Here is a 21,290-nt window from a genome sequence, read left to right as displayed (position 1 = left end):
TACAGGCAGTGAAAAGAGAGAGAAAAAATGAGTGTGCAAAAACAAGACCTCAGTGCAAAAAAAGGACAGTAAAAAATTATAACATCATTTAATCCTTTCAATATATACTTCTATTTGTTTCTCCTTCACATATCTATCTAATGCACAGAGATTTCTGCATAATCCACAGTCCTCTCTAATGAAATACGGGAATTCTGAGAATGTTATTTTTAGGTGGGTTATCCATACTAACTGACTATCTATTTCTATATGCATACTATCTGTTTCTTATTTTAAAAGATGCTTTATAATTTTTTTGCATCATACTGACAATGAAGGACTGTGCATTAGTTGTTCTCAGACAGGCCAGTCCTTGAGACTTACAACAGGCTACATTATTCTTGAATCAGGCTGGAGAAATGTCAGTTTAGGTTGCAGCTCCTATTTGGTGTGAGATGACTTGCAGCTAGAAAGTGTGTACGTGTGAGCAACATAGATTTTTGGCACAAGTTGCATCAGAACAATAAAGAATAGGCACAATGGAACAGCTTGTCATTCCCATAATTCCTGTACTTTACACATGCCTAACTTGCATCTGTAGACATATTTTATTTCCTTCTTTGTAATTATTTTTAAGTTGAGCCAGAGTGAAATTTGGTACTTGGATCTCATTCCTTTTCTTTCTTTCTCATTTCGTTGAAAACCTTTGTTTGACTGAAGCTTGTATCATTATAAAAGTCTGTGAAGGAAGTTGTGAGAGCAAAATCTAAAACTCCCTTTGTTATTAGGAACAGGAGCCGGCTTGTTTTATCATTCAGTCAGTTCATGGCTGATCTCTACCTCAACACCACTTACCCAACATTGATATCCTTCTCATCTTTATTTATCCATTTTTTTGGGATCTGGACAAAGCTGGCACACAGCACTTATTGCCTGTCCCTAATTTCCATTGAAATGAACGTCCTGCTGGGCCACTTCACAGAGAAATTAAGAGCCAACCATATTGGTGGGTCTGGAGTCACAAAAATGCCAGATGAAGTTAGGAAGGTAGATTTCATGCCCTGAACAACATTAGTGAACTATGTGGGTTCTTACAACCATCCAATATTTTTGTGGTCATTGTTTTCCATTTTTTAGTTCCATCTTATTAACTGAATTTAAATTCCACACCTACCATGTGAGATTTGAACTCAACTCTTGGGATTGTTAGTCCAGGCCTCTGGATTACTATTTGATTTTATCAAAAATTGAATTGACTCAGCATCCATGGACTTATTTTTAGTCAAATGTTTCTCATTTCCACTACCCTTTCTGAAGAAAGTACTTCCTGATTTCCCTGCTAAATATCTGATTTTTAATTGTACATGCTCATTCTGGATTCCTAACAATTTTATTAAATATAATCAACAGCTGTGTAGTTCATTAGTTCTTCTTATTTATAGTTCTATACAAATCTAAAGAAAACTGAAAGCTGTGAGTCACTGAGCAGTGTCAGTTCTTCCTTCGTTGAGCCGCCCAGCAAGGAATCTATCTACAGACGCCGAAATGAAGATGACATGGAAAAATCATTCAGGTAAGATAAAGCGCGCATGCGCGCGTGCACACACACACACACACACATATGCAAATGCACACGCGCACACACACCTTTTTGTTAAATTATAAGTATGTAAAGCCATTGTGGAATGCTACTAAAAAAACACAAAACAAAATTGAAGGGAGAATCCTTTTATAATTGGGTAACATTGCTGTTCTATTTCTCTTTTCACAGCAACAGAAATTCTACTGATGACGATGTGTTCACATCAGTAGGTGATAGCACTGGTACAGGCAGTTGCAGTGAAAATGTTCCTGATGTCAGTGAGTTTTCAATTTCTCATTCATGTTCTGGGTATAGCATCAACGTATGACAGAAATCATAGCAGCCTGATAGTATGGAATAATTTAATGAGCCAAGCTCTATCACATTATAGACTGGCAACTTAAACGATAATGTAATTTCCAACACACACACACACACACACACACACACACACACACACACACACACACACACACACACACACACACACACACACACACACACACACACACACACACACACACACACACACACACACACACACACACACACACACACACACACACACACGTCTACTCATTATGGCCAAAATTGGAATTTACAGCCTATGTTAAAAATCAGACTAAATCATGTAATATTAGCTCCTTGTCACAGAGTTGCAGAAGTCCTTCAGAGCAGACTTTGAGGGAGGGATGTGACCAAGCTGACTTCTTTCCTTTTCACAGTCTGGAAGGTTTTGTATTGCCTGGTTCTGTAACTGACAATTTGACAATTATCACCAAAAATTGGCCAAACAAAAGCCTTGAATATGTAACTTAGAGGGGCGTCTGGTGCTCAGCTATTTACATTGCCAAGCCACTTAAACATCTGTCTATAATAATAGGCAGAATATTGATTGGAAAATGAGTGTAATACAATGCATTTCTGGAGCCAGTTAAATTTCTCCCCAACAATTTTGTTTTCATTTGCTCATCAAGTATTTGGCCGTATGTAATACAATTTTCCATCCTGCCATGCTTATTGTAGGCACTGTACTTGCGGGAATTGGACGTAACTTGAAAACATTTCTTTTTGATCATTGCCTTTTCCTTTCCTTGCTGTCTGCATTGCATAGCTTACCCCAGCTGAAAACAGTTTGCCAACATTCTCCTGAATCCCTACTTACATTAGTGTAAAATGAGATAATTTTGCAGGAAGATTCTATCCTCTGGCATAACATCCACAATCCATCAGATCTTGGGCCTTTTTGACTTTTAATGATTCACAAAGGACATAATCGGAAAATAAGGAAGTAAATATCAATGGGTGAAAGTAGCAGTTGCGTGTTTTGGGTGTGTCGTCTGTGTATGTGTCTGTATCTGCAGCTGGGTTCATTGTAACTCAGATGAAGGCATGATATGTAGCAATGGCTTTAAATATCATTAGCCAAGAATGAGAGAGGTTTAGCAGTTGGAATTTCTCGCGCCAACAGAGACAACTATTTGTGGTGAAGGGACGATTGTTCATTTGAAGTATTCCTTTTTGTTATCAAGGCCAGATTGTTTAGTTCACAGAAGCTATTCCCCAAACATATGGCAAGTAAATGGAGCTCCAATGAAAGGTCATCCACCTGAAGTGTGGACCACGTTGGAAGCAACATGATTCAAGGAGAGGTAACTGGTAAGCTCGGATGGCTCATCGAAAGATCCAGCACCCAGTGTGTCACCTCAATCAGTGTGGTCACTTGCATAGCTATGTCTCTCCTTTCCACCTCCATTGCCACTGCCTGACTTGCAGAGTATTTCGAGCATTCTCTGTGTTTTTTTTTAAGTACTTGGAGCAACTATTTCCACTTGTGAGTCCAGGACAACCTGAGGCTCTGGATGCTTGGAGGAAGTGGTGTGGGAGAAGATTGAGAAGCTGGTAATTTGAGACTGGCTAGCTCTGGTTTTTTGTAGTATTTTTGAAAAGGCATGCAGAATATCTTTCATGCTTTTCTTCAGTAATGTTCTTGGTCCTTGGCTCCTTCTCTAATTGTGGAAACAAGCTTAACTGTGGCTCAGCTTCACATCGACAAGAACCATCAGAGCATCCTGTAATGCTGCCGATCATTTGACAGCTAGTGAGCCTGGTGGTGGGTGGCTATCAAACCATTCAGGGACATGGCCAGCTACTCACGCTCAACATAGTCTGTCTCTGTGCAGGGCTTCACCAATCAGGTAAGAGCCAGCTCCCTGTCAAATGTCTGCACCTAGGACCACGTTGGAAGCAATGTGATTCAAGGAGAGGTAACTGGTAAGCTCAGATGGCTCATTGAAAGATCCAGCACCCAGTGTGGCACCTCAGTCAGTGTGGTCACATGCATAGCTATGTCTCTCCTCTCCACCTTCAACCTCCCACTCCCCAAAATTGCCAGAACATTTTCTGCCACATGGAAAAGGGTGTGCAGACAGTCTAGATCAGCTTCCTTCTGTCATATCTTTCTCTTTTGCCATGAAAGAAGGAGGTGTGTTAATGACATATTTCTGAGTTGTTTTGAGAAAGAGACCTTATTGCTTAAATATACACAGTGCAGTGTTGTTTATATTAGTGATGATAGTAGGAAGCGAAGTGTGTGTGAGTTGGAGGAGAATATGATGGAGTGAAATGGTGTGCAGTGATTGTAGGAGAGTGGATGATAGCAGACAGGGGAACATTGTGAGTGATGAGGTTGGAACTGGTGGGTATGAGAGGAGAGATTAAGAGGGAAGAGAGTTAAAGTTGTAGCCTTGATGACACTGCTTTGTAACTATGTCCTGGGAGCTAACCCCCTTTGCAAACTCTTCTCTCAGTAACACATGAACAAGTAAGTGTAGTACATGTCATTTTCCCTCTTCAGGCCCTCTTAATCAATTATTCCAGGTTCTTTATTTCTGCTGTCCTATCCTGTAGATATTGTTACATGTTGTGTGATGTTGCTTCCTGTTACCTGACCTGAACCTGGCATTTACTAATTTCCATGTTTCTTTGTTGTGAAAATGTAACTTCTGAGAAAAAGTTTCCAAATTTAGCTCTTCTATCTTGCTGATGTCTCATTTACCTCTTTTAAAGTTCTTTCTGATTCACCATTTTACTGTTGGTTTATCCTCTGTAACAATTAGATGTACTCTCTTTTGAGTTCACCATTCCTCCCAATTCTCATCTCTTTTATCCTCATCCATTAAATGAATTGAGCAATTCTTCCTTTCCGCTTGTACTTACCCATGTTGAATTCAGATGTGCAGTCCTGTAACTGTAGTCACTACTTTTCTCCAGCAACTGTAACACTCACTTGACTTCACTGTCTACCACCCCAGCTCTCCTGCACATACACAGAGCAACCACTTTTCAATGTAATTAATTGAGCGATAAAATGCTATATAAATATAAACTTTCTTAACATCATCTGTAGTCTGTAGCAAATTGCATTTCGGATCAGTATTAGGTACTGCATGGGCAGTCAGCTGCTCTACTCAGTATGCCTCACCACCTTGCTCTAATTAGTTCCGGCAAACTCCTTTCTTCCAGCAAGTCCCTGACCCACATTCAAGCTTTACCATAGAACCCTACTGAATTAAGCTTGTTTAGCAGTTTCTCAAGTGAAAAGATTAAGTGAGGAAAGCCACATCCTTTCACGTCACAATGCATCTCTGCAGTGCCCTTATGTTGATACACATTTCACAGTTCCAGATAACTTGTGTAACCATGGGTGTGACATTAAGCTGCAGTTTCTGATACTTTCTGCTTTGCAGCCAAATAGTGATTGCACCACTTTGATGTGGAGAATGTTTCTTCAAAGTTAAAACTAGATGCAATTCAATTGTCTGGTCAAAAGCTGCAAAGAAAGCATTCACAGTGTGAGTGTCCACCCTTTGTTAGAATTTAACAAAAGCTAAAGAAATTATGAACAGTTAAGTTAGTAAGGATAAAGATACTTATTAAGTTTACAATTCAATTTTACATTAGAGAAACTGGACTGAAGCTGTAAGTAAATGTAGCATTTAAACATTCACATAAGTCATATCTAAACTGTGTCAAATTCATTTCAGTACCATTCAAACAGCCTGAGTCATCCACTCAGAAATTACAATCTATGACTGAAGCCAATCCATCATCTGGGCAAGACTGGTAAAAAAAATCATTTTAATTTATTTAAATATATCCAGTGTATTTTTCAAATTTCTTCTCGTCTGTCACTGAGGCAAATGAAAAGTTTATTTTATGCGGAATAATAACATCACTTAATAAGGAAAGATGTCATAAAACCAACTTCCTCTCTCATCCCTTTTGCCCACTTCCATCTTCCCTCCAGAATTCTCATATGCTTGGATAGAATATTTTAACATCCATTGTCAGAAAAATATTCTGCAACATTTCTTCATTCTTACAACAAAACCAAGGTGATGTGGTTGTATCATGGTTTTGTCTGGAGACTATCCAAATTTACACATTCATTGTCCATCACAACCATATCATTCTCTGTGTATGGCCATGGTCCATCTCTTGGTTCTCTAAAGCAGGTGAACAATGTAGTCAAATCTGTAGTAACTTCCATTGTGCTGATGTACTGTGGAGTAACATTGTTACTGATAGTGTGTTATTTTGGATAAATTAGCACTATTTTCATCTTTAACTAAACAGATTCTCCAGATGTGAGGACAGAATCTAGCCAGAAGCATAAAGAGAAACAGAACTTTCCAGTTGTAGACTTCTCTCTGATATCCTATTTATTTAAAATCTTGCTCTCTTGCATAACTTGACTTTGGAAATTTATTGAACATATCTTCAGTAATGTATTGTATCCAGCCTATCTAAAAAAAAATTAACCTATACAATCACCTTCTCACTAAAAGCTAAGGAGATCAATTGAAATATATTCATTAAAAGGGAAACCGGAATCATTATTATCCCTTGCAGTATCCAGTTTTTCAAAAATAATCCCAGGTGTTGCCCAGTTATATAGTTAACTTCATCTGGTACCACAGCATCTCACATGATGTAAGTAATTTTGCTTAAAAGAGGCTTTACCCTTATTGTGAGAAACTGAAAATAACTGACAACAGTTCTGTTCAATATATATATATTTAAGGCCTTATTTATACCTGCAATATAAGTGGAAATTAAAGGAACAGGTGCAGAAATTTTCTGTGTGTATCAAATCTAATTCTTGGACTTATTGTGATTTCTATTTTTGTATACACCACAGGCCTTTCCTCCCTGGACCTCCACAAGCAAAATCAATGAGCAGAACTTGTTTATTTGAATTCAATGGAGATGGCATCCTGGATCAGATTGAAGTCATTGGTGGGAATTCCACAGGAATATTCATTCACAAAATTAAGCCTGCATCTCCAGCATATAACAGTGGCCTTGAACCAGGATTTCAGATCATGATGGTAGGGTATCAGACATGGTGCAAAATCTTTGGTCTGGGTACATGGTTGTTGAAGCAAAATGAAAGCTTAGAGTACAGATTGATATTGAAAGGCGTGTTTGGTTCATCATTAGAATACGCAGGGGATTTAATGCATCTTTTAGGCTGTTGTTTTAAGATAATCCACAACCAGTATGCTACAGGCATTCTCCAACTAACATAGGAACAGGAGTGGGCAAAATAGTCTCTCAAGCCTGTGTTGCCATTCAATGAGATCATGACTAATCTGTACCTTAACTTCATGCACCTTTTCCAAATGTCATTGGGGGTGTAATGCACAGATATTCAGAAAATAAGTGCCATAATTATTGAGTTTCTACACTTCCATCTTGGACCTACAGAGATAAAAATGTGTTGAATTAGCTGGATTGACTGTGGTTCACATCAGTTAATCACAATGCCTCAGAGCTGTAGGAGTAAATCCGTAATATGAAATACCATTGTAGATGAATGCATGTGTAGGAGAATCCTGGATGACAACTGTCTAGTCAAGCAGTGTGTCAAATATCATTACTCAAGATGACTTATAGATAATGATTAAACAATGATTACCTGGGCGAGGTAACAGAGTGCAATCATTGTCCGCAGAGCTTGGGGTTTCCTTTGAGAGGAGGAGAGCAAAAAGAAATTCAACTATTGTCACATTTCTTGTGGTACAGAGGTGGAAATTCCCTGTTATTATCACACACTTGAATGCCTGAATGCTCATACATTTTATCTTTAAATGCTGGATTGATCACATCATAATATTTTAATTCATTTTGACAGTAAGTCAAACAAACTGATAGCCATAGATATTGTGCACATTTGTGTAATTGTCTCACTTTTGTTACATCCCACTTTCTCAGATTTATAACAAAATGTATATTCAGTAAATATGCAGTCTTGTTAGAAACATATCCCTCAGATTCTGACAACCACAACCTTAGTGCTAATATCTCAAGCTCGGCTCCAAAGACTTCATTACAACACAACTATTTTACTATAACATCTTTGCAAAAATTACTTTGTTCTTCTACTATTTTCATATCCTCTCCTTGTTTTCAATTTGCATATTTTTATATAAGATCAGGTATACAAATTATGTTTTAAAAGCTTTAAAGACCTGAATTTTTGCTAGATTAATAATAACATTTAATCTGCAGGTGGAATTCAATAGCAGGGAGCAAACAAGGACCATACTGGAGGAAGCCAGTTTAGAGGAGGCTGTTTGGAACTTGAAGCAAATTAAAGGAATGTGCTGTTTGGCCATAAGACGCAACAGGGAAGGTAAGTTACAGAACAACCAAAACAAGTATTTAATCATTCATCCAAAATGCCTGCATGTTCAAACATTACCATATAGCCCATCAGTGATTTCCAAAATGATTAAGCTAATAATCTTTTAAAATTATTAAGATCAAAACATAAGAGAGAGTCACCAGTATACAGATTACTGATAGATGTTTATTTGGTGTTTCATTGTGATTTTGTTTGAATAGTGATAAATTATCATTGTTTCAAGCTGATTCAGTTATTTGGGCTTGCTGTGTAAGAAAGCAGGAATATTCTCAGTTAATCGACTGTGTCCCAGAATGTTTTTAAACCACGGTTCCTTTTAATGCTATCAACACTCACAAATTAAATGAAAATATTTAAGTAACGTTGTAATAAATGTATGAGTTATCACAATTCTCCATTATATTGGTTGTGTAGGAATCTATATGTTCAGACTCTTAAAAAGAATAAATAACATTTACTTACTTGTCTCCATTTGATCATCATGTTTCTGTGAATGAATTTTAAAACAATTGCACACGTATTTAATTATTATTAAAAAAAAGTATTTTTCCATCTTAGTATCATGTCAAATGTGATATTTGGATAGGGAAAAGGAATTAGGAACTTGGGCCACTGCCCAGATTTTCACCTTGGCCTTCCGTTCAGATTTGGGTGTGAGGAGGAGTGAGGCATCACTGCCTGAATGCCCTGATATCTACTGACAAGACCCTCACCCCTGGTTATGATTGGTGAGGCTTTGTAAGAATATTTAAACTTCAAGACTATATACATTTCTTTCAAAAATAGATTACAAAACATTAAAATAAAGTATAAGTAACTAAACTGATCACTCTTCCTAATCCAAACAAATGGGGATTGCAATCATATGACAGCTTTGGCAGATTGAAGGTGCCACATTAGTCTGAGATGTACTTATTGTGAGTGGTTGAAGGCCAGTGGTTTCCTTCAGCACCCCTGGCAATAACTGGCATAATTCAGCCCACTGTTTTCTCTTTATTGTTCCAACTCTTGGAGATATTATTTATAGCTTAGAGCAGTTTATCAGTTAAAAAAAGTCAAGTGAAAGGGAATGGATGTTGGAAAAAAAAATGAGAAGAAATACATTGGCAAAATAGGACCTGTGTTTACTTATTCTTAATCAAAAGTTACTAATCAAAATTATATAAATTGAATCTGTACAACAGCAGGTTAAAATGCTCTGGAGCAGAGGTGAACTGAAAGCAGTGATGATTACAAGTTTATTTTCTGATTGATGTTGTATGTTAGTTCAGCACACTTAAAAATGACTGCACTTCTTTCTGAACTATTTTTATGGTTTTTATTTAACCTCAGTCACAAAATATTCCATCTAACGCCAGCCACAGAAAACTCAATTTTGCTGTATGAATTTATAGACTGTATGGAATTAACATTGACAAATGGATGCTTTGTCCACATTTAAGAGACTATCTAGTTCAAGTAAATGACTTGTTAGGACAAGGAACTGTTTCCAACATTTAGAAACCAACATTTTCATGGCTATCATGAACTTTTAAGCTAAATTCCAGCACTTGGGCAGCAAATCCCACATATGAAGCAAATATCAGATGTATCAAATTATTTGCTCTAATTATTTTATGGATTCCAAAGTTGTTTATGCATATTTTAAGTTTTTTACTTTAATCAGTATGAAATATTTTTCTTCCAATAAAAATCTTGCTTGAAGCATTGCAATTTCTTTTGGTTAAAATTTTAAACCTCATGATCTTATTGAATTTAAGATTCCAGAAGATAACATCAAACTTATATTGTGTTATGCTTTGTTTAACTAGCTTATCAAACATTGGTAGAAAATATTGAAAAAAAGATCGTTACCTCAGGGGATTCCTTCTACATCCGAGTCAACGTAACATTTGACAAAGACAGTGGAGCCCTGGGTGAATTTATTGTCCAATGCAATGAAATTTTACACGTCACTGACACCATGCACAGGGACTCCAGTGAGTGGAAGACATTCAGAGTACATCCTCACACAATGACTGACATGGATGGTGGTTCTATTCCAAATTACTACCGGTAAGAATGTAACATCAATGATGCCTTCAGTCCTGAACACTATGTCTTTGTGATTTGAATCATATTTATTTAGAACTTTGCAGCAATTATGGCAATAGGCAGAAATGCTGTAAATATCTTTTAAACATATAACGTTTGTCAATTTTAAGCCCTTCCTAGTCAATAACTGGGAGTTGAGCAACCGTAGCCTGCGATAGTTAAACATTGAGACTTTACTTCCTTTGATGAAGGGACATTGAATCAAGGTTTCTTAATGCCTCCCCACATCTGTCCACACAGTTGTGGAATAGATGCAGGATCTCAACATGTCTGTGCTCCTGAACACAGTGACACAATGCTCTATTAAGTTGTTAACATTTGGGCTATACAATTCATTTTGCTGCAAAGAATATTTGAACTTATCTTTTGAATACTTCCTAGTGCAAGTCCTTCAGTGCAGTGAAGGTCAAAGAAAATCTTCTTATATTTCTTTTGATTCCACTCTTTTCTTGGTAATTATTTTCCTTTTGCCTTATATGTTCTACCTTTGAGAGAATGGATATGCTAATTTTGTAATCATTTGTAAGAGTGCATAACTAAGGCTGATTGACATATTAATTCTTTCATTTCTCTGGATAAAATTGACAACTAAATCTGTGAGGAATGGTATTACGAAGCCATGCATTACTTTTAAATACTGCTTTTCCTGTATCCTTTTAGTGAAGTTAGTGGGGATATTATAAAGCCCCACCTAAATTGCAACTTTGCAGAAATTCCATATTTTCTAGTATTAGGCCTCTGCCTCAAAAGACTTGATTTGTGGTCTCTGACCTCCTTCCCAGCCAATCACATGACTTGCCATCTTCCCACTTGACCCCAGATCTCACTCCGGCCTGTTTCTGCAGCAGACTCATGTAACAAACCAATCATGGCCCTTGAGTGGAGCTTTGAACTGCAGTGAAACAAAGGATTAATAATGATTAAAAAAATAAAAGTGAAACACTCTATAGGTATGCTTTAACAGCATGATTTAAACATTTCAGAAATCTATAATGTGCCAATGCATTTTAAGCTGCTTTTCATGCCAGGAACCAATGTATCAATGACTTTTGTAAATTGCAGCAATTAATTAAAATATTGCTTTTGCACAATTCTGTTAGCCTTTTCTGCAACTCAGCTGCAATCTATTAAATTTCATCCCACCTTAAATATTGATATACGCCGCAAAACCTGGGGACACTTAAAGCTTAAAAGTGACCTGACTTACAAGCCACATAATCTGTTTCTGCGCTTTTGAATCCAACTACATAGGTCACAAACCAAAATTATAAATGCCTTAAATAAAACTTGTCCAATAGTTCAATTCATAAAGCCAACAAGTAACCAAACTATACAGACCAGAAAGTTTGCTCTGTACTGAGTTAACTAATTTCTTCTAAATGATACTTGCAGTATTACAACAGTTCTCAGTAATTTTGTTCTTCATAGTTTATACTGAAGTCAATATGATGTGGAAAAATAGAATCACTGTAATTTGACGACATAAGTTTGAAATAATCATGCAACCTACACACACACACACACACACACACACACACACACACACACACACATTTTATATATATACTATCTTTATTGTATTGGTTAACACAATGCTATTGGGAACCGCTAGAATGAAAAGTCTCAGATTTTTTTTCCTGACCAATACTGAGTTATTCAAGTCAGGAATTCTGCAATTGGCCATGGCTATGCATGGGGATATCATCCAGGATTCCTGCAAGTGAAGAAACAATATTCTGTTAGTTTAAAATATTAACTGTGCCTTGTTTCTGTTTAGGGCACAACAGCTGTTGATAGGAACAATTCAGAACATGACTCGACAGATTCCATTGCTTAAAAAGGTGAAATAATATTTACTATTAAAACATATTTTAAAAGTCTCTCACAAATAGTGAGAGTTATGATTTTATCAGTTAAGTAAAGTGAAGTAGATTGGAAAACAATAATCTACACAGCCAAAAAAATGACAGCTATTCTGATGTATTTTATTTGTATGCAGTATTACTAATATTGAGACTCATCTCCATAACTAGTGTCCAGGATATGAACTGGATAAAGCTATTTGAGTTACAGTGTTGGATTTCAGCACTCTATTTCCATAGCTACATTTAAAAATGTTGCTTCACACAATGCATATGTGCACAATTCATTGTCTCAAGTTTTCAGAAATGATAAGTAAAACCAAAGGATACTGAATAGAGAAGATACGGCATAGTGTAATTGCGATTAGATCAACTTTCTCCAGAGCTAGTGCTTTAAAAATACCTATGATGCTTGTGTAATCATACTTAATCTAACTTCCAGATGCCTGCATTACAAATTGAATATCTCAGTGTCAAAGGCATCACAATTATATTTATTTTATGAACTAAGGAAAAAAAACTTAACTGTAACACTGAAGTTAACAAACTGGAGGTTGAGAGAAGCTGTCCTGATGATTGAGAAGTGCTTGTCTCACAACTGCAGGTTGCATTCATGTTCCATACATAACATTTGTACATAACATTGTGTTGTGTAAGTGAGGTAGATGCCTCTTAACATTTACCTTATGAGTTTAACTGCTTACATTAATTTCACCCATTTATATTGTCTGATAATTCATCACAGAACTGTTAAATTCACTGAAACTGATTCAAACCATGACTTACGTCTGTCTTTTCATCATTTTCTGTACTGTGCTTGATTTTTCAGCAAAATCGGAAAAGTTCTTCTTCAAGTCAAAATAAACTCGTGCGAATTGTCAGCACTGATAAGAGTCAAAAAAATCCACTCTGGTTATCATTTGACTGTGGAACCATCGATCCTGACAAAGAGCAAGGTCAGAATCAGGTGTTGCATGCTAAACTAGATCTATTATGACAACTGTTGTTGTCATTTATTATGCCTTTAAATAGTCGTCATTCAAATGGTAAATTAATCATGCAGAAAAGATCTTCTAATGCAAGATTGGTTCAGGTCAAATGTAAGCACAATGTTTCACTGCCATTTAAATCTGTATCCTTTTGTTGTAGGATGTAGCCAAATATAAATGAGTATCTTTTTTTTTCCTTTTGGTTGCAATTCATTCGGTGAGGAATTATATCTTAATCAATGCTGTTTCATATTGTCAGTACTGGCTTGGTATCAGAGATATCATTTCATATCAATTATTAGCTTTGTTATTTATATTTTGGATTTACATGCAAAATGTTCACAATTATTATTTTCTATTTTTAACATTGTTACATTATTTTGTTTTAGGCAACCAGTCTGTTGGCAATTGCTTCACTTTAATGCCCTATTCACTGGTCAGACCTTGCCACCCACCATCTCTGAGACCAGTGATTATAGCACCCACTCGAATTGGAAAAGTTGTGCTTGAGAAACTGAAAGATCTACCGGAATATGAAAAGTGTAAATCTGGTAAGATGTTTTCAAGAGGCAGGTATCATTTTGATGAAAAAAATGCAACAGAAAAGTGACTTTATTTAAATTTTGATGTAGGATTCTTTTTTGAAGTAGAGACATTTATATGTTTAAGCTTTGTTTAAATCCCCATCAATGGTAGAAACTAATGGAGGAGCTTTGACTCTGGACATTGGCTATACCTAATCTAAAACAGTCTGGCAAGACAGAGCATTGCACTAAGAAACTATGTCTTGATAAACATAAGTTTACAGAAAGCCCAAATGTATATGCCCGAAGTATTCAATCTAAAAGAAATTGCGTATCACACATGCAGGTCCCAAAAAAAAACAAGATATTTCAATGTTTATCTATAAAATGTAGATTAATTTGCAGAGATTCCTTAAATTTATAGATTTTATTTACTTGCTCAGAATAAGAAATTCTAATCTTTGCTTTTTAAGAGTGCTTGAACAACACCGAGTATGCTGAGAAAAACAGAAAAGGAGAAATTTTGGGTGTGCAAGAAGCACAGAATTTCCTTCGCTCCTGTTACACAAGGGAGGGAGTAGAGACAGTAGTTGCCAAGGTAATATTGCAAATTTCATGCTGATTATAGTGACAAATTTGGGTTTTGACATATTTTCTCTCTGTGTGTTTTTTGTCTACTTTAATATTCCTTCAATATTCCTTAATATTTAATATTCCTTCTTTAACTGTCCTTCTACTTCATGAGTAATATTGAAGATTGCTCCCACAAAATAGGGTTAGCACTGTTTGCTTTTCACTTTTCCCATTGTCCTGTGTTTTTTTGTCTAATGAATTGATAAAACAACTGGAAAAACATACTGAGTTATGGAAGACAAATTTGAGTGCCACCCTGGTATTGAACCTGAGAGCTCTTATCCATTCCATCATAGAAACCACCTGGGTGTACGTAATGCATACATTCTACATTGCCACATTCATATACTTCATAAATGCATGCTTTTTAAGTATGTGAAACTGGAAGATAAACAATGCCCACTTATCTCATCAACATCCTGCTTCCATAACCAATACAAATGGAACCCAACAAAAACTCCATCCCACTCAATTAATCTGCTAAAGAGGAAAAGCTGACGATAATATTATTTCATTTAAAGCCAGCATCCAGAATGTGAAAATGCAAAGAAAGTTTTACAGATAATTAATAGTAATGGAAAACGTATCTGACAGTTTCTTTCCTGACCTAATGACATTTATCACAACTGAAGCACAATTGAGATTAGTTAATTCTGGAATAACTTGGATAAAACTGAGATCTTCCTAATTTATGAGGTTCAGTTTAATAAAAGGTGGCATGTTTAATCACTAAATTAACAGAAAAAGTTATTGCTGTGTTTCTAATTTTATTTTCATTCACACAATCTTTATTTTTCATTTAAGTTATGTGTTTCCTTTTTATCTATCTTGAAACTTACTTTCCTGAAAGCCATATTTCTTTTCTCCTGAGGCAGTTTTGTTGGTGTTGTCCAAAATCTCATCAAGGAGTCTGCTGTTCATTTGTGAGATGAGGCAGTATGTCTCTACCACTCACTACCTTAATCAGCTTAATATTTGGCACGCTGTCTTTAATCATTATTTGCTATTGGACCAACTGTGATTTGCATTAATTTGTTTTCATTCAGAAACAGCCACATCAATATAAATTTGGATTAAGCATATTCTACATATCATATTGATACTTTCTATTACTGATAAGTTAACTGAATGGAAAAAAAAGATAACAAATTCTATGGTGTTTAATTGCAGAATGTCCACTGCCTATTGGAACTCGGTCTGGACTGTGTGAAATGGTTACATAAGGTGGAGATCTATCCTATTGTCATTGTCATTCGTCTCTGTGAAAAGAACATTAAGAAAATTAAGTAAGTATTGCTTAACCCCTAAGAAACTGTTTATTTTTGAATCATGTACAAATTTTACTTACTGCTTTGCATTGACTGCAATCTGGAATTTGTCTTTTAAATATTACCTCATTCATTGCAGGATCTGTATTGTTGTTAATGACTGAGTTGCAATATCAGTCGTTCATCTATGTTCTGTTTTCTTTTAATGATTTCTTAATAGCTGCTAACAAACTGAATATAAACAAATAGCGCTCTGTGCTGTTGTAAACCGAGTATGCGATAGATGATTTCAGCCCAGCCTTATAAACGCAACACGCGGGTAGAAGTTATTAGCGTCACTGGAAAAAAAAAATGGAGACATAGGAGACAGCAGATACTGGAATCTGGAGCAAGAAATAAGCTGTTGGAAGAACCCAGCGGGTCAAGCAGCATCTGTGGAGACAAAAGAATGGTCGACATTTTGGATTGAGACCCTGCATCCTGATGGTTGTCTGTCAAGAGGTCCTGCAGGGTTTTGACCCAAAATGTCGGCCATCCTTTTGACTCCACAGATGCTGCGTGACTCGTTGAGTTCTTCCAGCAGCTCTGGAAAAAGTAACAGCTCCTGCAAAGCACTCACACGCATCGTTAAAGAGTATCAGGCTGACTCAGGAACCGCCCCAACATCAGCTTCAACAAGCTATTCCTCCACATAAAAATTCCCCAGATGGTTAAACAAACCTTATATAGTTAGATGTATGCAAATTTATGTTGTTGGAAAATTTTCACTGTATCGTATTCATTTACATTTGGCTCAATGCAAAATAAGACTTTTGTATGCAACATTTAAAATAACAGAAGTTGTAAGGCACTTTGAAATAAGCTTTTGTTTAGTTCACATTGCAGAACAGCAACTTCTGTGACCTGCTTTGCACCACCAAATCTATCAGAGTGATTGGTCTACAGTTTGATGCCAGGTTTTGGAAGTCAGTTTTAGAAATGTAAATAGCATTCTCCTGCAATTTGAACTAGATGAAAGCTAAGTATGATACAGTATTCACATTTGCTGAACATTTACACCCATTATTAAATATCTTTCTAACATATCATCTATGTGGCTTTTCTGTCATCATCTTTAAAGATACTAGTAATTTATGTAAATCAATTAAGTAATATGGTCAGAAGGAAACCTTGGCTTTTTACATATTATCATACACATCTGATGTTGGTACAATTAACTACCAAAGGGAAGCAGTTCATGAAATAATCTGAGAAAAATGACGCAAGAAGCAACCTAAAAAGAACATATAAAGTCATTTGAAAGTGCATGAACTTAAACTTTTTGTTTGGTCAGCAAATTAATCTGTGTTAATGGTGATCAGAACATCCTTCACTCTAAATGAATTTAGATAATAAGAACTTTCACATTAGTGCTTAGAGTACAAAACAAAATGAAATATTAAAAAAGAGCGCTGCCTTGTGTCATTTTCCTCAGATTATTTTATAAACTGCCTCCCTTTGGTAGTTAATTGTACCAACATCATAATGCACAATATTAAAAGGTATTGGAATTTGTTTATATCTAAGGGTTCTGTGACTTCACAGCTTTAAAAAGCAACCTAGTATTCTTGTGTATTCATGGGACATTTTCTCTCACATTGTGCACAATAGATACAGCAACCTAGCGTGAGCAGAGTTTAAATATCTTGTGTCTCCTGAGTTTAAATCTGTTTGAAGTGGCATTAAGAGCAGATGAGTGGATGCAATTGACTTCCAATGTCTTCTCTTTCATGCCTGTTATTAAATTCCAAAAGGTTCCTATTCATCATTGACTTTAAATAACTTAACAAGGATTCTGGAGACACAAGAAATTCTGCAGATGCTGGAATCTGGCTGGAATAACTTAACAAGGGTTCTGCAAATCAGAAGATCAATATTTATGTTTGCAAGCTTATTTGCATATGTGCAATTTGTTTGCAAGTTTTATTTTTGGCAACTTGGTGTTGCATAAAAAAAATGTGTGCATCGTTTTGCAGCTCAGAATCACCTCCAACTGAGGCAGCAACCCCTGTCAGAATTTTGTCAGGTTGTAACCAAGCTAAGATAATTTCTCCAAGATGACCCGCTGGTAACTTCATCTGACTGATTCTTGTGTGGCTGCAAAAACTGTGAATTCAGTTTCCAGCCCACTATAAGACATACTTGACAACTCAACCCGAACACTCTGCAAAGGGGCAAAAAGTAAAGAATAGATTTTTTGTCTGGGAAAAAAGTATTTTCATAACTGTACTCATGGAAATGATATTGGAACTAAAAAGGCTTTCCTATGTGATACATTTCCTCAAATTACAGAATATTATAGATGGCACCATGTGACAAATTCTCATTCCTGCTTGTATGAGTGCATTGCAATGCTACTACTGGTTCATACCATGATCCCTTATGATCTGGTGGCACTGCAAGTGTCTTATATCATTTTGTGAAATTTATAATGATAGATGAACCGTTTGTCATAAAGGACCCCTTTGACAAGTTTGCTGAAGATTAGGTTTTATTTAACTGAAGAGATCAGACAGGTACATCCACTTCATAGACATCATAAATTAGCTAATGAATCAAAAATAAACGAAGTAGAAAATTGTGAGGAGGACACAGATAGGTGAGGTGAGTGGGCAGGAAGGTGGCGAATGTAGTATAGTGTGGGATAATGTGAGGTAATTCACTTTGGAAGGAAGAATGAAAGAGTAAATCATTATTGAAATGGAGTGAGACAACAAAACATTGACGTAAAAAGGGATCTGAATGTCCTAGTTTATGAGTACACAAAGTTAGAATACAGGTGCAGCAAATGATTAGGGAGGCTAATCCCAAGGGTTAGGAAAAAGTAGGGAAGTTTTTAATGCAACTGTGCAGGGTACTGGTGTGACTGCATCCAGAGTACTACATACTGTTTTGCAACACATTTGTTTTGGTCTCCATATTTAAGGAATGATATCTAACATTAGAGATGGTGCAAAGAAGGTTCACTGGGTTGATTCCTAGGATAAAGGGGTTGAGTAATGAAGTTCAGCAAGTTGAGCCTATACTCAGTAGAATTTAGAAGAATGAGAGGTAATCTTATTGAAAAGTATAAGATGCGAAGGGAATCGACATGGTGGATGCTGAGAGGATATTTCCCCTAGTTGAGTATCTAGAACAAGAGTGCATAGCTTCGGAATCAAACATCACCCATTTATGATATGAGGAGGTATTTCTTCCCTGAGGTTCATGAATCTTTTAAATTCTCTACCCCAGAGACCTGTGAAGGTGATGTCAATGAATATATACAAGGCAGATTTTTACAGACATACATGGGAGTTGAAGAATATGGGGAGAGAACAGGAAAGTGATGTTGAGGCCAAGATTGAATCAGGGAAGATCTTACTGAATGGCAGAGCAGGTTTGAGGGACTGATTGGCCTACTGCTCCTCCTGTTTCTTATGGAGTACCACCTTGTCCATAATTCAATTGGCCATATTCTGTCATAGACTAAGTCCTTCTTATTCATAACACTTGTCTTTTGTAACCTAGATTGGCACCACTTCTGTTTTCACCATTAAAAGTCCACTCAAAATAAGTATGATAAATAGGCCAAACAGGCCCTCAAGCTTGCTCTGCCATTCGGTAGGATGTTGGTTGGCCTGATCTCGGCCTCATCCCCATTTTCCTGTCTGTTCCTTTTAATAACTAACTCCCCTGTAGACCAAAAATTGACGACCTTGAATCTATTTAGTGATTCAGCCAACTATTTCTTATTTTCACCTGTGTTCATTCAACTTGATCTTTTGGCCCAAGATCATTTCTCACTCCTTTTCTGAGCTCATCCTTTATTAACAGAGCTACCCACCCATCTTTTCCTTTCTGCTTATCTGGCCAAAGTGTCAGGTACCCTGACATATTTAGTTCCCAGCCTTGATCATCTTTCAACTATGTCTCTGTCATGGCTTTCAGATGATACCAATTTAATTCCATCAATATATCTATCTTGTTGCAAATGTTGTGTGCATTGGATAAGGGTTCTCCAATTTTATTTTTTCTTCCATTTTTTCAATTCTGGCTATATCCCCTCCTGTCACGCACTTGTTATTACACCTCTTACTACCTTGCATTACCACCTTGTCCTTTCTATTTGGTAAACCTCCCTTCACCTAAACATCTCCCTTCTACAACCCTAGTTATTTGAATTGTTATCAGATTTATCTGCCTGGAGAGAACAACTTGCTGCTGCAATTCAAGTTTTTAGTTTTTCCACACTTTATTCTTTTTTGGGATGCTTGAAGCAGCAGATTCCATTTTTCCAATTAATCTATTCTTGTTTTTAGAAAAATTTTGCAGAAGTATGGAGTAACAGAGGACTTGCTGATGGAGTGCTCTCGAAGGGAGGAGACTTTACTGGACACACTTCCATGCCTGTATAAGTGTATTCCTGACAGCTGGAGTGATCTTGATTCACTTGTAACTGCAGTTAAAGCAGCAATAAAGGATGAGCAAAAGAAAATTGTCTGGATTGAACAAGCACCGCTCTAGTGTATTTATCTAAGGATTATGACTGAGGGAATCTGAAAATTCGATGATCTGTGGGTGAATTTTTCCCCTTGCTCTTAATACAATATATAAGATGGATCATAAGGGAAATTCAACCTCATGTGCTTCAGAAAAAGCATACTTTTAAATTTTCATAATTGCTCTAGTCTTCATGGTACATTGAAAAATGTTTATTCTATAGTTTCAGAGGTATTCTATTCCTCCCTCCCTCCTCCCACCTTCTCTTTAATCCATCTGAGCTAGTTTTCATCATTATAATGTGAGAAAAGATAAATACTCTTACTGGGTTGAAAACAAAGTGCAATTTCTTATCTCTACACAGTGAGATAAATTGCTTTCCATTCAGTCTTAATTTTCTTAAGCCTTTTGATTATAAATAATTTTAAAATAATTTGTTTATATAGAATTTATTCAGATCATAATGGAATAGATACTTCCAATGTTTCCCATGCCCATGATTAAAGTTATAAAATTACATTTTTGCAAGGCTGCTGCTTAGGTTCCTTTCTGCAGGTATTTTTCCCTATTTAGAGAAGCACCTTATGATACCTCTGTGTAAGAAAGATACCTAAATATGTCTGTTAAAAATGTCACAGTCATAATGAAACATAAGTTGGCTCCTTTCAAATGCCTGGAAATACTATTTGAGCTTATATATCTTGTCTCTTTTGACAGCAAAATGTGACTGGATTTTTATTATTTGTCTTCATAACATTGCTCAGAACAATGAAACTATTATTACCTATGGTCGTCTATGTATACTATAATATTTAAAATGTTAGCTTTTTTTGCAACTGCTGCATGATTTATGTGAATTAAATCAGTATACAAAACCAGGTTTTTTGTATGAAACTGCAAGTAAAGGTGGTAAATATGTGATGTTTTAACTGGTGTCTGACATGACAACTTTGCATGAACTACCAGAGCTTTGTGAAAGCATTTTTAGCACTTGTGGAAATGTTCAGGTTGAGGAACCATTGTAAGTCATTGCCTAGTTACCACCAGAAATGTATTGTAAATGCTTCAATTATACAAATTAAATAGTGTGCATCTAAAACTGTGCTAAATATTCTTGTATTTGAAT

The 21,290-nt window shown here is 36.1% G+C and overlaps 1 protein-coding gene across 6 annotated transcripts in view; it reads left to right on the top strand.

Annotated features, from left to right (window-relative positions):
* Positions 1-21,256, top strand: part of card14 (caspase recruitment domain family, member 14) — a 62,109-nt gene extending 40,853 nt beyond the window's left edge. Inside the window, exons 10-21 of one of the 6 annotated variants that reach the window (XM_052033215.1) lie at positions 1,422-1,552; positions 1,751-1,839; positions 5,608-5,686; positions 6,765-6,954; positions 8,138-8,261; positions 10,085-10,328; positions 12,145-12,208; positions 13,059-13,185; positions 13,608-13,769; positions 14,216-14,340; positions 15,546-15,661; positions 19,984-21,254. In XM_052033215.1, the coding sequence (XP_051889175.1) occupies positions 1,422-1,552; positions 1,751-1,839; positions 5,608-5,686; positions 6,765-6,954; positions 8,138-8,261; positions 10,085-10,328; positions 12,145-12,208; positions 13,059-13,185; positions 13,608-13,769; positions 14,216-14,340; positions 15,546-15,661; positions 19,984-20,188 (1,656 nt within the window). In that variant the 3' untranslated portion in view covers positions 20,189-21,254. Of the gene's footprint in view, positions 1-1,421; positions 1,553-1,750; positions 1,840-5,607; positions 5,687-6,764; positions 6,955-8,137; positions 8,262-10,084; positions 10,329-12,144; positions 12,209-13,058; positions 13,186-13,607; positions 13,770-14,215; positions 14,341-15,545; positions 15,662-19,983 lie in introns of all 6 variants that reach the window. The other 5 variants (XM_052033217.1, XM_052033214.1, XM_052033219.1 and 2 more) reach the window with 5 other exon arrangements.
* The last annotated feature ends 34 nt before the right edge of the window (positions 21,257-21,290 follow it).

The sequence above is a fragment of the Pristis pectinata genome, chromosome 18 (assembly GCF_009764475.1).
Source record: "Pristis pectinata isolate sPriPec2 chromosome 18, sPriPec2.1.pri, whole genome shotgun sequence".
Taxonomy (NCBI): Eukaryota; Metazoa; Chordata; class Chondrichthyes; order Rhinopristiformes; family Pristidae; genus Pristis; species Pristis pectinata.
This window is presented reverse-complemented; position numbering and strand designations above follow the sequence as displayed.